At 34.5% G+C, this 14,672-nt stretch overlaps 2 protein-coding genes across 2 annotated transcripts; both read left to right on the plus strand.

Annotated features, from left to right (window-relative positions):
• Positions 1 to 6,383: 6,383 nt before the first annotated feature.
• LOC131430027 (general transcription factor IIH subunit 5) lies at positions 6,384 to 7,263 on the plus strand. Its single transcript, XM_058594636.1, has 2 exons — positions 6,384 to 6,613; positions 7,077 to 7,263. The coding sequence occupies exons 1-2, from the start codon at positions 6,579 to 6,581 to the stop codon at positions 7,261 to 7,263; spliced, it is 222 nt and encodes a 73-aa protein (XP_058450619.1). The 5' UTR covers positions 6,384 to 6,578.
• A 49-nt stretch (positions 7,264 to 7,312) lies between these two features.
• On the plus strand, positions 7,313 to 7,858 carry LOC131430026 (zinc finger HIT domain-containing protein 1). The gene has a single exon (XM_058594635.1). It carries the CDS (start codon positions 7,313 to 7,315, stop codon positions 7,784 to 7,786), a length of 474 nt encoding a protein of 157 aa, XP_058450618.1. The 3' UTR covers positions 7,787 to 7,858.
• The last annotated feature ends 6,814 nt before the right edge of the window (positions 7,859 to 14,672 follow it).

A 14,672-nucleotide genomic window follows, 5' to 3' on the forward strand; every position in this document is an offset into this window, starting at 1 on the left:
AAACGAACGGAAACGAGTGTTTGTGATCCGGCGCATAGCTACCATGAATAGTGACCAGTTGATAGAATATACAAGGCACACTATCAAAAGTGCCGTCAATTAGCCAGTATTGTGATTGCAACATTTTTTTCATGTTTTCGTTTGTTGCGGAAATCATAAATCGATTCAATCTCTCGGTTTGATGAACTAGTAAAAAGCGGTCGCCGTCTATTGTTTTTGTTAGACCTTATGGAATAACCAAACCGTTCAAATTCTCGGGGGTCGCGCTGTAACGGTTGGCCAGACCGACGTTGTCTATGTACGATCAAACGTTGGGTATTTAGAGACAGCTGCTGGTGAACATTTACTGTAAATTAATGTATAGAAAACTCACCTAACCTCACCACAGAGATTCTGATTTCGAAGTCATCAAAATGAAAACGAACGGAAACGAGTGTTTGTGATCCGGCGCATAGCTACCATGAATAGTGACCAGTTGATAGAATATACAAGGCACACTATCAAAAGTGCCGTCAATTAGCCAGTATTGTGATTGCAACATTTTTTTCATGTTTTCGTTTGTTGCGGAAATCATAAATCGATTCAATCTCTCGGTTTGATGAACTAGTAAAAAGCGGTCGCCGTCTATTGTTTTTGTTAGACCTTATGGAATAACCAAACCGTTCAAATTCTCGGGGGTCGCGCTGTAACGGTTGGCCAGACCGACGTTGTCTATGTACGATCAAACGTTGGGTATTTAGAGACAGCTGCTGGTGAACATTTACTGTAAAATCAGAGACCACTGTCTTATTATTTTTGACGCGCCTGACGGATATGAAGTAGCACGTTGTTTAAGCGCTTGCTTATATTTTAATTCGATTATATAGTTAGGATTGCATTCGTGGTTCTGTTTTTTGTACAGATTTTATGCAGTTACCTGTTTCATTTTTTATTGTTACAGCTCTTGATGGGCATATAAAGTTTACACGACTCTTCTTATGGGCTCTAGCCCGACACTTCTAATAACAAACGTTATTCTATGAAAAAAAAATTTTTAAAAAATAATAGAATCAATAAAAACGATAAACGTTTCGAAGAAATTACCGATTTCCGGTTTTGGGTAAAAACATACCCTTGGTAAACAAGTAACTCTTTATTACATTGAGATTTTATGATTTCGAGCTACCATTTCGTCATCCTCGAATCCAAAAAAAATCTGACTCTTCGTCGGACATTTCTATTTTGACACTTCAACAACTGAAACTGAATAAAGAACTACCAAAAATCGACCTTGCGCTTTTATGGATTAATCCGAAAACAATAGAAGTAATTATTACAAAAGCTTTCATTACAATGTTCATTTCGTCATCCTCGAATCCAAAAAAAATCTGACTCTTCGTCGGACATTTCTATTTTGACACTTCAACAACTGAAATTGAATAAAGAACTACCAAAAATCGACCTTGCGCTTTTATGGATTAATCCGAAAACAATAGAAGTAATTATTACAAAAGCTTTCATTACAATGTTCTTTGTACGTATTGTGTACAATAAGTAATGGTATCGCCCTTACTGAGACAATTGGCAATTGTTAGCATTTTAGCAATTTTATACACGATGACTAATGAAGCACACACTCAGCCCCGCCGACCCGCTGTCGGAAGCGGCGACCTCCGCACACAAACCTGTAATCCACTCGTTTGGCCAGTCTATTTAAAGCTGGGAGCTATACTTTGGCCTCGCTTTGAAAATCGCAAGGCGACGAAGCTGCTTTTAGAATGCATTTTCTAGTTTTAGACCACAACGAGGACAAGGCAACCGAGTCGTCCAAGCACTAATCGGAACACTAACAGTAAAACCTGTAATCCAAATGTTTTCGGTCGTTATCTATTCAAGCTTTTCAAAATACTCCCAGAACAAATCGAATATCTAAAGGAAATATGCACGATTGAAATTCTGCCAAATGAATTATTATGTTTTTCTTTATTTTATGCGAAACGAATTTATGCCAAACAAATTTATGCCAAACAAAAGTTATGCCAAACAAATTTATGCCAAACAAAATTCGGCCACATAACGTACACCCGTTTGTAACACTTACTAAGAAGTAAAATTGAAAGTGTACTGTCTTTTTTTGATACATTTAATGGCTGCTTCCAAATTTTCGAGTGATCAGTTTTCATGCCGCTTCGACAACAATCTATCTGTCACGAAAATAAGTTATGTCATCATTTTGAGATGGATTTCGAATGAACTACCATCTTTTACGCGTCAAAAAATATTTCGATCGCAGCAATGAACTTACAATATACTATTGGTTATAAATGTTGACAGATCAAATATAATTCGCTTTCCTAAGTTTCTTGGTTGCAAAGAGTAGCTTTTCAGAAATGTCTCCACGTCATATAGTGTTTGACGAGTTTGACGAAATTTTGGGATTTAAAATGTCTTACTCTTCACTAGACGGGTCTGGGAGTCAATTAAAATTGCGAAATCATTTTCGGTCATAATTTTGAACGATGATAACTCGGTCATTTGTTGATGAGTTGATCTAATTCAACAACCAATCGAATTGGAAACATTTAACTTAAACATGTATGACTATGTCGTTTCAATATTTCAATAGCATACCATTGAAAAATTGGTTAGAATTGAACTATGTTTTCACGAACTAATCACAGTCCACCATTATGATATCATCCGTCATTTGCAGTGCTTCATACCTTGCATTTAATTCAGCAGTAATTCTGCTTCGAACAGAGTATGAATAATTTACGTTTAATTACGGTGGATCGTAATTCAACAGCCCCCTATAAATACTACAAGTTCATTCATTTAAGTCTAAACTTGAAAAAAATATGAGCTTCTACTTGGAATATTCGACCACTATTTCCAGAACTTCCAAAACCGGATACTGCAATCGGTACAGCCGAAATCAGTTCATATGGGCATCAGCTATTACAACATGCAAATTGAAATAGTTTTGAGACAAATTTAGAAAAATTTGCATCGTCGCTATGAATGCTGGCATGAAATTTTGAACAGTCATCACCGGAAGTCGGATCCGGCAGTAATTCGATAGCATACTATGTGATGCCTTCTATATGAACCCGCGCATTTCACAGTAGGTATTGGAAAGAAAATACACCCGTTTCACACGCATAGCGCTGTTAATTGAACTGTTAGGTGCAGATGGTGGTTTAATTAGAACTGCTTTGAGCACTGATAAACCGAAGGCGAAACCAAAAACACCCAAATGGGTAATTATCAATTTTTCTTAGATAACGGCATACGAAGTAAATTTTCCAACATATCTTCTCACTGGTATCTGACGAAAACCGAATACATGGCTATAAAATGGCTACGATGCGAATAAAATTAACACTGACTCTTGGTATAAGAGATGGCTTTGTTCAAATTGTCAATAAGATTACAATTACAACAAATAGAATTCTTACATTTGCTAATTATAGAAAACAGATTTTTTTCCTTGTCATGTCTCGATGTTACCAATATCAGAATTGTGAAAAATAGTTGTATGTATAACAGAGGTCCCCTAAAACTTAAATTAATGTTCGATATTGTGCACTAAAATAAAAGTTTAAAATGTCTAAAGCAAGATTACTCATCTATTAATTGCCGTTTTTCTGTTCGGCCCTTTTAAGAAATCGATCTACAATTTCTACCCCAGAATGTCGGCCCACATCTCTAAAATCGATGAAAATATGCCAATTCCATTTTTTAATCGACAATCAATTTCGCGATTAGGGATGTCGCGTTTTTTGAAATACTCGATTAGTAAATAATCGAATACAACTTTTCAAACTAATCGATTTGCTTGATTAATCGTACAGAATTACTCGATTAATCGATTAGCTTGCGATTAAGCATGACTAAATTTGATGGGCGATCTAACGTTGTGTTTCACTGCAAGATGCGTACGTGTGCGAGGATGATGATTGCAATATTAGCTGTCAAAATACAAGGGAAAACGAATTTTCACTTGTAAAATCTTTTATAACTTACATACAACGTCATGTTTTCAAGCGAAAAGTTAATTTTAGTGTGAGAAAAATCAATTTCTACCTATGTTATTGTTGCAGCACCCAATTTCTGTTTTAAACCATGCATATTTTCAGATCTGGTCTTAGCATGCGAGAAAAGGTTATGTTGATAAATTGGAATGATTTTATTCGTACATTATAAAATATTACTTGAAAGACCGCACAGATGCGCAAACCTAAGCGAATATGCGATATTATGATGAGGAATAGTTTTTTACTAAGAACTAATTCCAGATCTCGATATTGATCAACATATCATCTTATAAAAACAAAAATGATTACACGAAACGAAAGAAAATAAATTTTCTTACATTTTAAAATAAACAGTTCTAATAACAGGTCCTAGAATTCTACAAAATAATTGAAATTATATAAGAAAAAATCAATCTTAAGAAAGGTTCAAATAATGAAACATAGATGGCGGGTCAGGTGAAATTAGCTCTAAGTTCGATTGTCAATTTTGTTTAAGTCGATTTGTTGTTTCAAGTGGTGCCAGATTGTTTTCGAAACAACTTACTTATTTCACACACAAATTAAACAAATGCCTAGTAATTGGAATGAATAGATATTCTAATTTGAATCAAATATTGGTCTCGTTTTTATAAACACCAATAAGTCACATGGCAAAATTTTCTTTGAAGAAATGCAGGCGAACTATTCAAAATAGAGCATATTTTTAACGACCAAACGAAAGGGAGAACTTTTCTTCTTCAATTACTGTTATGATATACACTCAGCCAGTACATAACAGATCTTCAAGTAAGTGGCAGGGTGCTTAGTGACTTTAAAACAAACACGACATATTTTTGTAATAAGCACAATTTATTTGGAGCAACCATGTCCTCGATTGAAGTAATAACATTCGAGTTTGAATCTATTGATTTGATGTTTGATGAGCAACTAATCGTTTCATCGTTTTCATTATACTGTTTTTTCTGAATGAAGTTTAAATTACTTAATTAAGCTCTCGGTCCTCGTACACTAAGATTACTAGAAATCAATAAATCAATTTGAGGTATATAAACTCAAAAACTAATAATGTAAACTAGTAAATAAGTATATAATAGCTTTTAATCAAAATATGGCTCTTTCAAACAAGAACAAACTAAGAAAAACAAAAAATCACCCGAAACAATATACATTTGTTTGTTTGTTGCGAATGATATCCTATGTAGCAAACCTAATTTACTATTCTCATTGTTTGAATAGTAAAATACTGTTAAAATCATAGTTTTGAGTAACGCAAAGGTTTATGTGACAAATCATATCCTTCGAAAAGGTGAATGTGAGAGCATGGAACTAAAGCATTCAGAATGTCAATTCAGTAAACTTGAATTATCTCAGGTTTAAAATTTTTAAGCAGACGATTTATAGGTAAAAGATTCAAAACAGTTTTGGTTTAATTTTATTAAAAATATTGTGCGAAAGAAATGTCAATACTTTTGATAAAAAAGCAGTGTAAATAATTTTGATGAACCAGAGATTATCTATTAGAATAAAAAAAAATCAACAGAATTTTGTGCAGTTTTTGATAACTGTGTACAATGAAAATCTGTGCACATGGCATCCATTAAAACCTCTCAACTCATTGACAAAATGAAACGAAACGAAATTTGAGGAATACAATTGAGAAGATTATAATGAACATAAGTGAAACTGGAGTCATTTCTTTCATTTTATTGTATTGTAATTTTCACTGGCGGTTAGCAAAGACTGCGATGCGCCAAAGAGCGACAGAATGCCGCAAAGAAAGCGAACCTGTCATTCGCATCAATTCATCCTCTTCATCCCAAGTCACAAACATAATTTTGAAATTGGTATTAATCGAAATCTTTGTGTTCACCTACTGCTTTACTTGAAACACTTTCGATTTTAACTAAAAAAATATACTACTATAAAAAATTGTATATCATCTCCTTTAAAATTAAAGTCATCTTTGACAGATACATATACTCATTGAGGCTTCAAATGAACAAATAAATAATTCTTGTCGTTGTCACCAGACGATTTTGTTCTAATCGATCTAGATTAGATGACTGTCTGAAAAAACTTCGAAAACCTCTAAAAAGTCTGCAAAACTGCATAGTTCGCTAAAAAGGAAAATTCATCAAATTCACATAAAATCTGCAACTTGGTATCTGTGATTCTGACGCTCATTATTTCGCAATTCTGCGACGATTCCGTCGCATTCTATGCTAAGCTGAAATTCACAATACTAATCGAACCAATAATCGTATGAAATTAATCGATTACTGCGATTATCGGAAAGAATTCAATCGATTAAATTTCATTCGATTAACTGTGCCTTTACTCGATTACTCGATTAATCGATCGATATTACGACATCTCTATTCGCGATCTGTTATTTACATTATTTTCCTTCCATAATCATCGCATCATCTCAAAGTTAGCCTTATTTTTAGGAAAAGAAGAGTATTCAAAGTATTCGCAGCTATCAAAGCATTATATTGTGTCGCCTAAATCTCTAGTCAACAGCGACAGAGTGATCGAAGAGGATTCATAACTGCATCAGCAATGGTGAATGTTATGAAAGGTGTCCTCGTTGAATGGTAAGTAGCAACCATCCTATTCACTCAGAACCGTCCAAATCGTTTGGATTTTTTTTACTGCTTATATATCAGTTTCACTTCAATATTTTACCGGTTCTTACACCACGAATCAATAGTAAAAAATGTTGTCCGTCCAGCGGTTGGTAGCCTCATGTTTTTGTAAGCAAATCGAAAGTTTGGTATTTCACGTCATTACTTTGAGTAGAGCTCAAGGCTTTCTGAAAATAACATTGTTTAGACAACAGATTTGACAATTTTTCAAAAATGGCTGTGCTATAAGTTAAATTCGCGTGACTAACGTGCGAAAGAAAGATTTTGTTTAATTGTTTAATTTTATCGAAAGTGAAAACGCTTGTTAAATTATTTTATTACTATTTCTAATAGCCATTTCTTTTCGATTCCACTAAGCCTTGCCCCGACATTTTTTAAACAGTACTAATATGTTTATAACCTTGCTTCGCAGTGATCCGGCTATGAAACAATTCCTGCTTCACTTGGATGAAACCCAGTCACTTGGTCGCAAATTTATCATACAAGATTTGGACGAAAGGCATCTGTTCATTTCAACGGATATTATCGAAACCCTTCAGGCTCGCGTGGATGATTTGATGGATCGAATCAGTGTGTCACTGCACGAGAAAGAAGCATAAAAAACGTGTTACTGTTTTCATTACCGTTTGCAACTATTAATTTATTAGAATGGCATCACGTGAGTCGGGAAGAATTCGCGAAGCTGATAAAAAACGAGTTTTAGATGAGGCATCTCGCAAGCGTAGAGCGCGAAAGGCTTTGGAAGCACTTGAACAGGACAACTACCATGAAGATCCACACGCAGACCTTGTTATGTCTAAGAAGATCCCGAAATTCCACGATAACCTGGATAGTACGAATAATACCAAGAAGAAAACGAAACGTAGCAAAGGAGCTGAATATTACCGAGCGAAATATAGGAAAACATTTCCACAATTGCTAGAGGAGGACAAAATGCAACGACCGGATGGTCCCAACTATTTTACGGCAGCCGCACAACCTTCTAAGTTCCCGGAGCGGCATTTTTGTGCCGTTTGTGGATTTCCTTCTAGTTATACATGCACTGCATGTGGAACTCGTTACTGCAGTGTGCGCTGCTTGGGGACTCATCAGGATACGCGCTGTCTCAAGTGGACTGCTTGAGTCTAATATTGTAAGATATATTGAAGCATAATAAAGGATAAACATTCTAATAAATTACCAAAGACAGATAAATCTGTAGACGCGGAATCTTTGACTGAAACTCATCGATCAAAACAATTCTCGGTTGATTTTCCAAAAGGCCGTAAAAGCAAGTGAAGAGTTTCTCTTTGTTTTCTTTCTCTTCTATTAATTACCAAGCGATTTCCACGTTTATCACTCAACTCTGTATAAAATGATACCCGGAACCTTCGACTTTCAAACAGAATTGTAAAATCAAAGAAAACTTTTATAATCACGGCTATTGTCATATATAATACTTCTTTCCAGGAGAAGCAGATTTTTTTTCTTGAAATATCATCATTCAATTAAGAAAAAAAAATTGCTATACATTGTTTATTCCATTGAAGGTTTAATTTAATTTAGTTTTATGATTTAATTGTATACATCCATATTCTTGTTTACGGTCGTATGTGATACGTTCGAAAGTATTCTAATTCGTATAACTGTTTACGTTCGAATGAATCGCAAAAAGAACAACGCCAATCTAACTATCGGTTCTGGTACAGACTAAAGTTGTAATGAAAAATGTTCAATCTCGTTTGTTATTTAACTTGATTTTTCGCTGATTTTGTACCCCCTTTCTTGTTTACATCCGTATCGTCCATTTGACAAACACATATCTTCGAACGAATGCGAACAAGCCATTCATGTGCAAAAGAAGTATCGGCATTGCTGGTAGTTTTTTAGGATTTCAAGCATCAAGGAAGTTACGAATGCTACATAATAGATAAATGTAGTACTCAAGATCAATTTTATTCAAATCGATGAAGTTTTAACTTGAACTTCGTGTGAAGACAAAATGTATTGAAGATAGCAAGCAAGTCCGGTCAGTAGTATATGCGGAAAATAAGCTGCATTTTACATGCAATCTTGTCATGTTTTTGATAGTCTACATATTTATTATACTGGTAAAATCAAGCATTTAATATAAAATGAAGCATGTTTATCCATCGTGTATTTTCCGAAAAGTACCTAATAGATTGGTAATTTTTGATGCATAAAAACTTGTACAGGCAATAAAAAATATAATTTGATTGCAAATCTCCTTCACATTCCAAATGCCCCGTTTATGTAGCGTTTACACTTCTGCTGGCTGCCAGGATGCTGGTGTCAGTGTACTGCCCTCTTAGGAAAAAGACGTTCAACGGTGGTCCTTCGTTGGTCTAATACTTTGGATCATTGGACCACAGTTGAACGTTTTTTCCTAAGAGGGCAGTACACTGACACCAGCATGCTGGCAACCAGCAGAAGTGTAAACGGGGCAAAAGGAAAGCTGTTGGAAATCAGTTAAACTGTTTTCAATGTATTCGAACGAATGATTCGTAATTAGGCTCACTTACAAGCACAAATGCAAATGGGATTGGTTTGTTTTCATCAGGAAACGAATGCAATAAACACAATTCAGACGATCAATCAACTTCGGTCGACGTCCAGATTGATTTATTATTTTTTTTAGCCGAATATTGCTCACGTATCCGACGTTAATAAGTTCCGTGAACTTGACGTAGTGTCCTTTCATATGAATTGCTTACAATTAATGCTGTTGTTCCGTAAACCTCAATATTGAACTGACGAATCCAAACCGTAGCATTTCGTCTCTTCATCTGCAAACCAGAATGGGGCTTATCATCTGTACGAATAACGTTCGTATACACAAGTCGTTCGACTGGCATACACACTTAAAACCGATTCTCGAGCTCGACATTTTGAAATGCCGAAGTAGATCGACAACACGACATTTTGCAGATTGTTAAGTAATCCACATGCTCTTTTCTGAAATTCGTTAAAGTATTATCATAGACTAACAGACAGGACACTCAAATTATATTCTTTAATCATTTTAACGGTCATTTCGAATATTCCTTTAGTTTGGACAGTACTCGCATATGGCATGATGGCGCCAAGTTACCCTATCAAAAACATCCTGTCTGTCTGTCATCTAGAGTCTAGATTCTAGACTGTGTTTATTTTTTTCATTTACCAATAGAGTTGCCATTCATACAGAATTACCTGTAATGTATTGATTTGTATACGTCCATGCGAATTTCATGCAGGATACAGATTTAATACATATTGCCAAAACTATATACAGAATTGTGCCTACTTCTCATCCTTCAACGCAATACAAAATCGAACCCGTTGTAATGAGGCATCCCTGCAAACAGCTGATCGGTATTGACAAACGAGGGGGAACCAACTAGTAAAAAAAACTTTTACATAACACAAGGGGTGTACCGATAGTAAAAAGTTCGCACAGTACAATATAGGTGGAACTATCGCATCACGAAAAAATATTTTTATAAGAATTTACTCATACTGTCATGTCTGTTAGTCTGTGGTTCGGCTGTTCTAAACTCGTCAAAAGATGGAAAAATTACCGAATGAAGTTTAGTGTGTACTTATTTCCAGGTAGGTGCATTGAAGAGCACTAGAAAAAATTGACTTTAGGCGGGGTGTTTTCTTTTTTGTATGCTAGTTTCAAATGAACATAATAAAACACCATATTTCTCCAACCTTTGCTTTTGTGATTGTTTTTACATACAATAAAGAAAAATCCATTCCACGTTCGGTTACTGAACTCGGAAATTCATGATTCAACTCTGATCGCTTCTGCCGAACTAACAGTAAAATTTCTGCTGAGAAGTTCGACAATAATTGATAGTTAATAAATTTAGGATTTTCGAGATTCTCTGTAATTTTGCCGAGACGACGCTGTGCAACTCTCGGCAATTTTTTCCGAGATTTAGCAATTAAATTTAAGTGTGCAAATTCTTGCGTTTCGCATATCAAGGGAATGTGAATAATTTCTTCATGATCGATCATTTATTTGAAGAAGTTATACGTGAACATACTATTACTGATATTTGAATATTTTGTGGCAAACGAGTGGCGTTCGAATACATTCGAGTGAAAGCAAAAATGGCTTGTTCGTATTTGTTCGAAAGTATGCATTCGTCAAATGGTCGATAAGGACGTAAACATGAATGAGGGTGATATTTTTTGAAAATATTGCTTTTGTTATCGTTTGCAGACATAAATCTCCTGAATTTATTTGACGATACACAATGCCAATACCTGAAAACTTAAACATACAATGAATCATACAAATCATAATAGAACAATTTTTGGAGCATCAACAAATGACCGTTTTTCTTTCTGTGGTTCGATTATAATCGCTCTCATCAATTTTGCAATACTTAGTCGATAATTTAAGGTTTCTTTTCATACGAAGAGTAGAGATGTGCAAAGAAAAACTGTCACTTTCTGATAAGTTTTATAAAAAAAAATCTCCGGCCATTTCATGGATGTACTTACGATGCGAATATTTTTCAGCTGTGGAGGAAAATGTAAGTAATTTTTCGAACAAAGATGGTTTTAGCCATTTTGTTCGAAACTTCTTTGTTATATCTTTGACACTTAGTTTTGCAATTATCGGGAAAAATGACGATTATTAAGAGGACATATATACGCTCTTAGTAATCGTCAATGTGAACGAACTCGATATATTAGTGAGTCACACATTTAAAATGTACTACTAATAATCGACACTTATATTAAAAGTTTTTCTTTAAACACTTTTAAAATAAGTGTCGATTATTAGTAGTGCATTTGAGAACATTCCGAACATACCGCCCCGCATTCTAGTGGCGGGAAACTGGAATTGAACAACTAACACGAAAACTGAAAAATCGGTACCAAATTATGATTAGTTACAAAAACTAATGCTCATTTTTTGGGTTTTCAGCATTGAATTCAAGCATATTGTAACGGGTGTGTTTACCGGCTGTTTGTTTTTTTCAATAGGGATTACTTTATTGTCTGAAATTTGATTTGACAGTGTAAAGTGACGTCTCTACTCAGTATTGTTTGGTAAATCATCATGTATAAGTTAACTCCAGAACAACGCTTCCAAACCGTGGAAATTATTTTCAAAAACAGTGTTCAATTAAAACTGTTTATTGAGCAAAATTTTCTTCAGTGATGAGGCGCATTTTTGGTTGAATAGATACGTCAAAAAGCAAAATTGTCGTATTTGGAGCAAATATAATCCACATACCGTTCAAGAATTACCGATGCATACCGATAAATGAACTGTTTAGTGCGGTCTTTGGGCTGGTGGAATCATCGGTCCTTATTTATTTAAAAATGTGAAAAGACGACGCATTACCATTGAGTTTTTGTAGCCAAATTTTCAAGATATGGATGTTTTGAAATGTGATTTCAACAAGATGGTGCCACTTATCATACTGCGGCCGAAACAATCAACTTATTGAAAGAGCATTCCAATGAAAACATTACTTCGAGATATGGACCGGTGAATTGGCTTCCGCGTTCATGTGATTTGACGCCACTCGATTATTTTTTGTGAGGATACCTGAAATCAATGGTTTATGTAGATAAGCCAGCAACGATTGATGCTTTGGAAACCAATATTCAACGTGTCATTGGTGGAATACACCCTCAAATGCTTGTAAAAGTGGTCGAAAATTGGACCTCCAGAATTAGGTTTTGCACAATGACGACACGAATAAATCGCCGATGAATCAAGTTCATCTTTTGACAGCTCTCTGTCCTTTGTTTACATATCTATTAACACGTATTCAGATTAGAATGAACACATGAACAAACCATTGATAGCTGTCAAAAGGTGTTCATCCATCTCATTTTGTGAGATCGAAGCACGATGATCAGGCCGACATCGTGTCAATTGATCCCATGATTGTACCGATGCAGCGCGACAAAATTCACAGAGTATTGGGTGAAAGAATAATTTTAAATTTGATGTACAGATTTCAGAATCAGGATAGGAAACATTGATGCATTGTGAAAGCAGTATAAAAGTAAGTAAAACATTTGTTACAAGTATTATATAATCAGTGGGGCTTCTGATATTTTATTTTTCTATGTAACTTAACGTGGTTTTGATTATAAATAAACTATTCATACTTACAAAATTCAGGTTAAAACAACATTTGAGTGAATACGAACATTACCGGTTCATTATTATCCGTCTTAGTCAAGGTTCGAGTATGGTTTATTATTCATGCGACCCTTACCGATTCGGTAAACCTATCTTCAACAGCCATTTCGATCAGTATTTATTTTTTATTTACTATTACAATAAATTTACTTATATTTACCTAAACATTGGCTCTTAGTTATTAGTATAATCGAGCATGAGTTTCATTTCATTAACAGTTCCGAAAGTTTCTCCCGGTAAGATCATTAGGTTTAAGTGTTTCTCATTTTTTGAACAAAAGTTGAGTTTATCCACGGTCGTAGTTTTCTTTGTACATTCAACGCATTATCAACATTTTTTTGGCTTTCCACGCAAAAAACATTTATTAACTGTTCTCTTCTTCTTCTTCTTCTTTTTCCAGTAAAATATTGAACCAATAGTAACACATATCACTCACACTTCTTTCGTTCTTTATTTAAGTATGCTCTGATACAGTATGTCTACTTTAGGATTATACATATATTAAAAATTGTCCTATTTTTTATACAATAGTCTAAGTTATAGAAAGTTCTTATCGAAGTTTGGATACTTGACTACTCTATATATTTATGATTTGTGCCAACGTGTCTCTCGATCGGAACATGAATTTTTTACTGGCCTGATATGTGTTGATCAACAAATCGGTTTATCTTGGCTCATTTTCTACATGGCGTCTAATGAAACTGTGAAACGGTAAATCGGTCGCAAAAGATGGTTTTCCGAGTTAGTAGAAGAATGTTTGTGTTGGAGAAAACATTTCTTTTGTCGTCCTCTTCAGCATTATGCGAGATTTTTACGACTCACGAAACGTTCACTTCATCGTTCTAAGCACTACTATAATATATGTAAACTTTTAAATAATTTGTTTAGTTTTTAATTGGTCCTATATATTTCAGAAAGTTTTTCTTGTCATCGAACGATCAAATTTATACATTAGAGAGCTACCGAATCAACGTCGCTGTTTTATTTCGAATTGTTTCAACTTTCGGAAAACACAATTGAAAATGACGCACTAAATAGTTTTTTTTTCAAAAATCTCTGCTTGAATTGTAAATTTTTAGTGTAAAATGAAAACTGAGTAAATATGGTGTATCTATTTGTTTAATAAAACCGATGAATATAGAGAAGAATTTACCTTGCAACTTCGCCTGGTCAGAGTACAACGGGTCCACTATTGTTATTTTCGCAATAGGAACTGATAGTTTAAATTTTCGAATTTAACAGATGGGTTCGACAATTAAAGTTCAATGGTTTAAAAGTAGACTCTAGCGAAAACCTTTCGCTTGGGAGAAATTCCGGCAGTCAGGAGACAGCTTGCCAGCTGTAAAAATAGGTACTAAAATCGCCTGTCGTTCATATTAATCGATTCTTTATATTGGTTCGATAAATTCAATTAGTCAAACGATCTAACGAATAAACCTATCTCCGGAATAATCATTGAAAAAGTGAATAAATACGGTAAACTGATATTCGTGAATATATTTAGCCACACACTCATGCTGTTAAATCATTTTGAAATTTGTTACTGACACGTTCCAGAGACACGAGTTTCTCGAGTCAAAATCTATTAAAAAAACCCTTCTTAATCCACCTAGTGGTGTGATAATGCCTTTCTCTTCTTTCATAACAGTCTCATGAATATATGTTTCATACTTTTATTAAATAAATGTGGATACTAATTTTGACACCAATTAATTCAGATTGATTCGAGTAGTTCACAAAAGCATGCTTCAGTGTTTATGTCACACAGTCAGCATCATTTTTCCAAACTAGTGCTTGACATTTGCGTTGCCTATTTGTATGAGAACAGTGATGCTAATCTAAAAT

The sequence above is a fragment of the Malaya genurostris genome, chromosome 2, assembly GCF_030247185.1.
Source record: "Malaya genurostris strain Urasoe2022 chromosome 2, Malgen_1.1, whole genome shotgun sequence".
Taxonomy (NCBI): Eukaryota; Metazoa; Arthropoda; class Insecta; order Diptera; family Culicidae; genus Malaya; species Malaya genurostris.

Bases quoted from the DNA above. Each gene is read 5' to 3' on its own strand.
- LOC131430027 (XM_058594636.1), top strand. From the start codon at position 6,579: ATGGTGAATGTTATGAAAGGTGTCCTCGTTGAATG. The intron at 6,614-7,076 runs GTAAGTAGCAAC...CTTGCTTCGCAG, and splicing joins AAAGGTGTCCTCGTTGAATG to TGATCCGGCTATGAAACAAT.
- LOC131430026 (XM_058594635.1), top strand. From the start codon at position 7,313: ATGGCATCACGTGAGTCGGGAAGAATTCGCGAAGCTGATAAAAAACGA.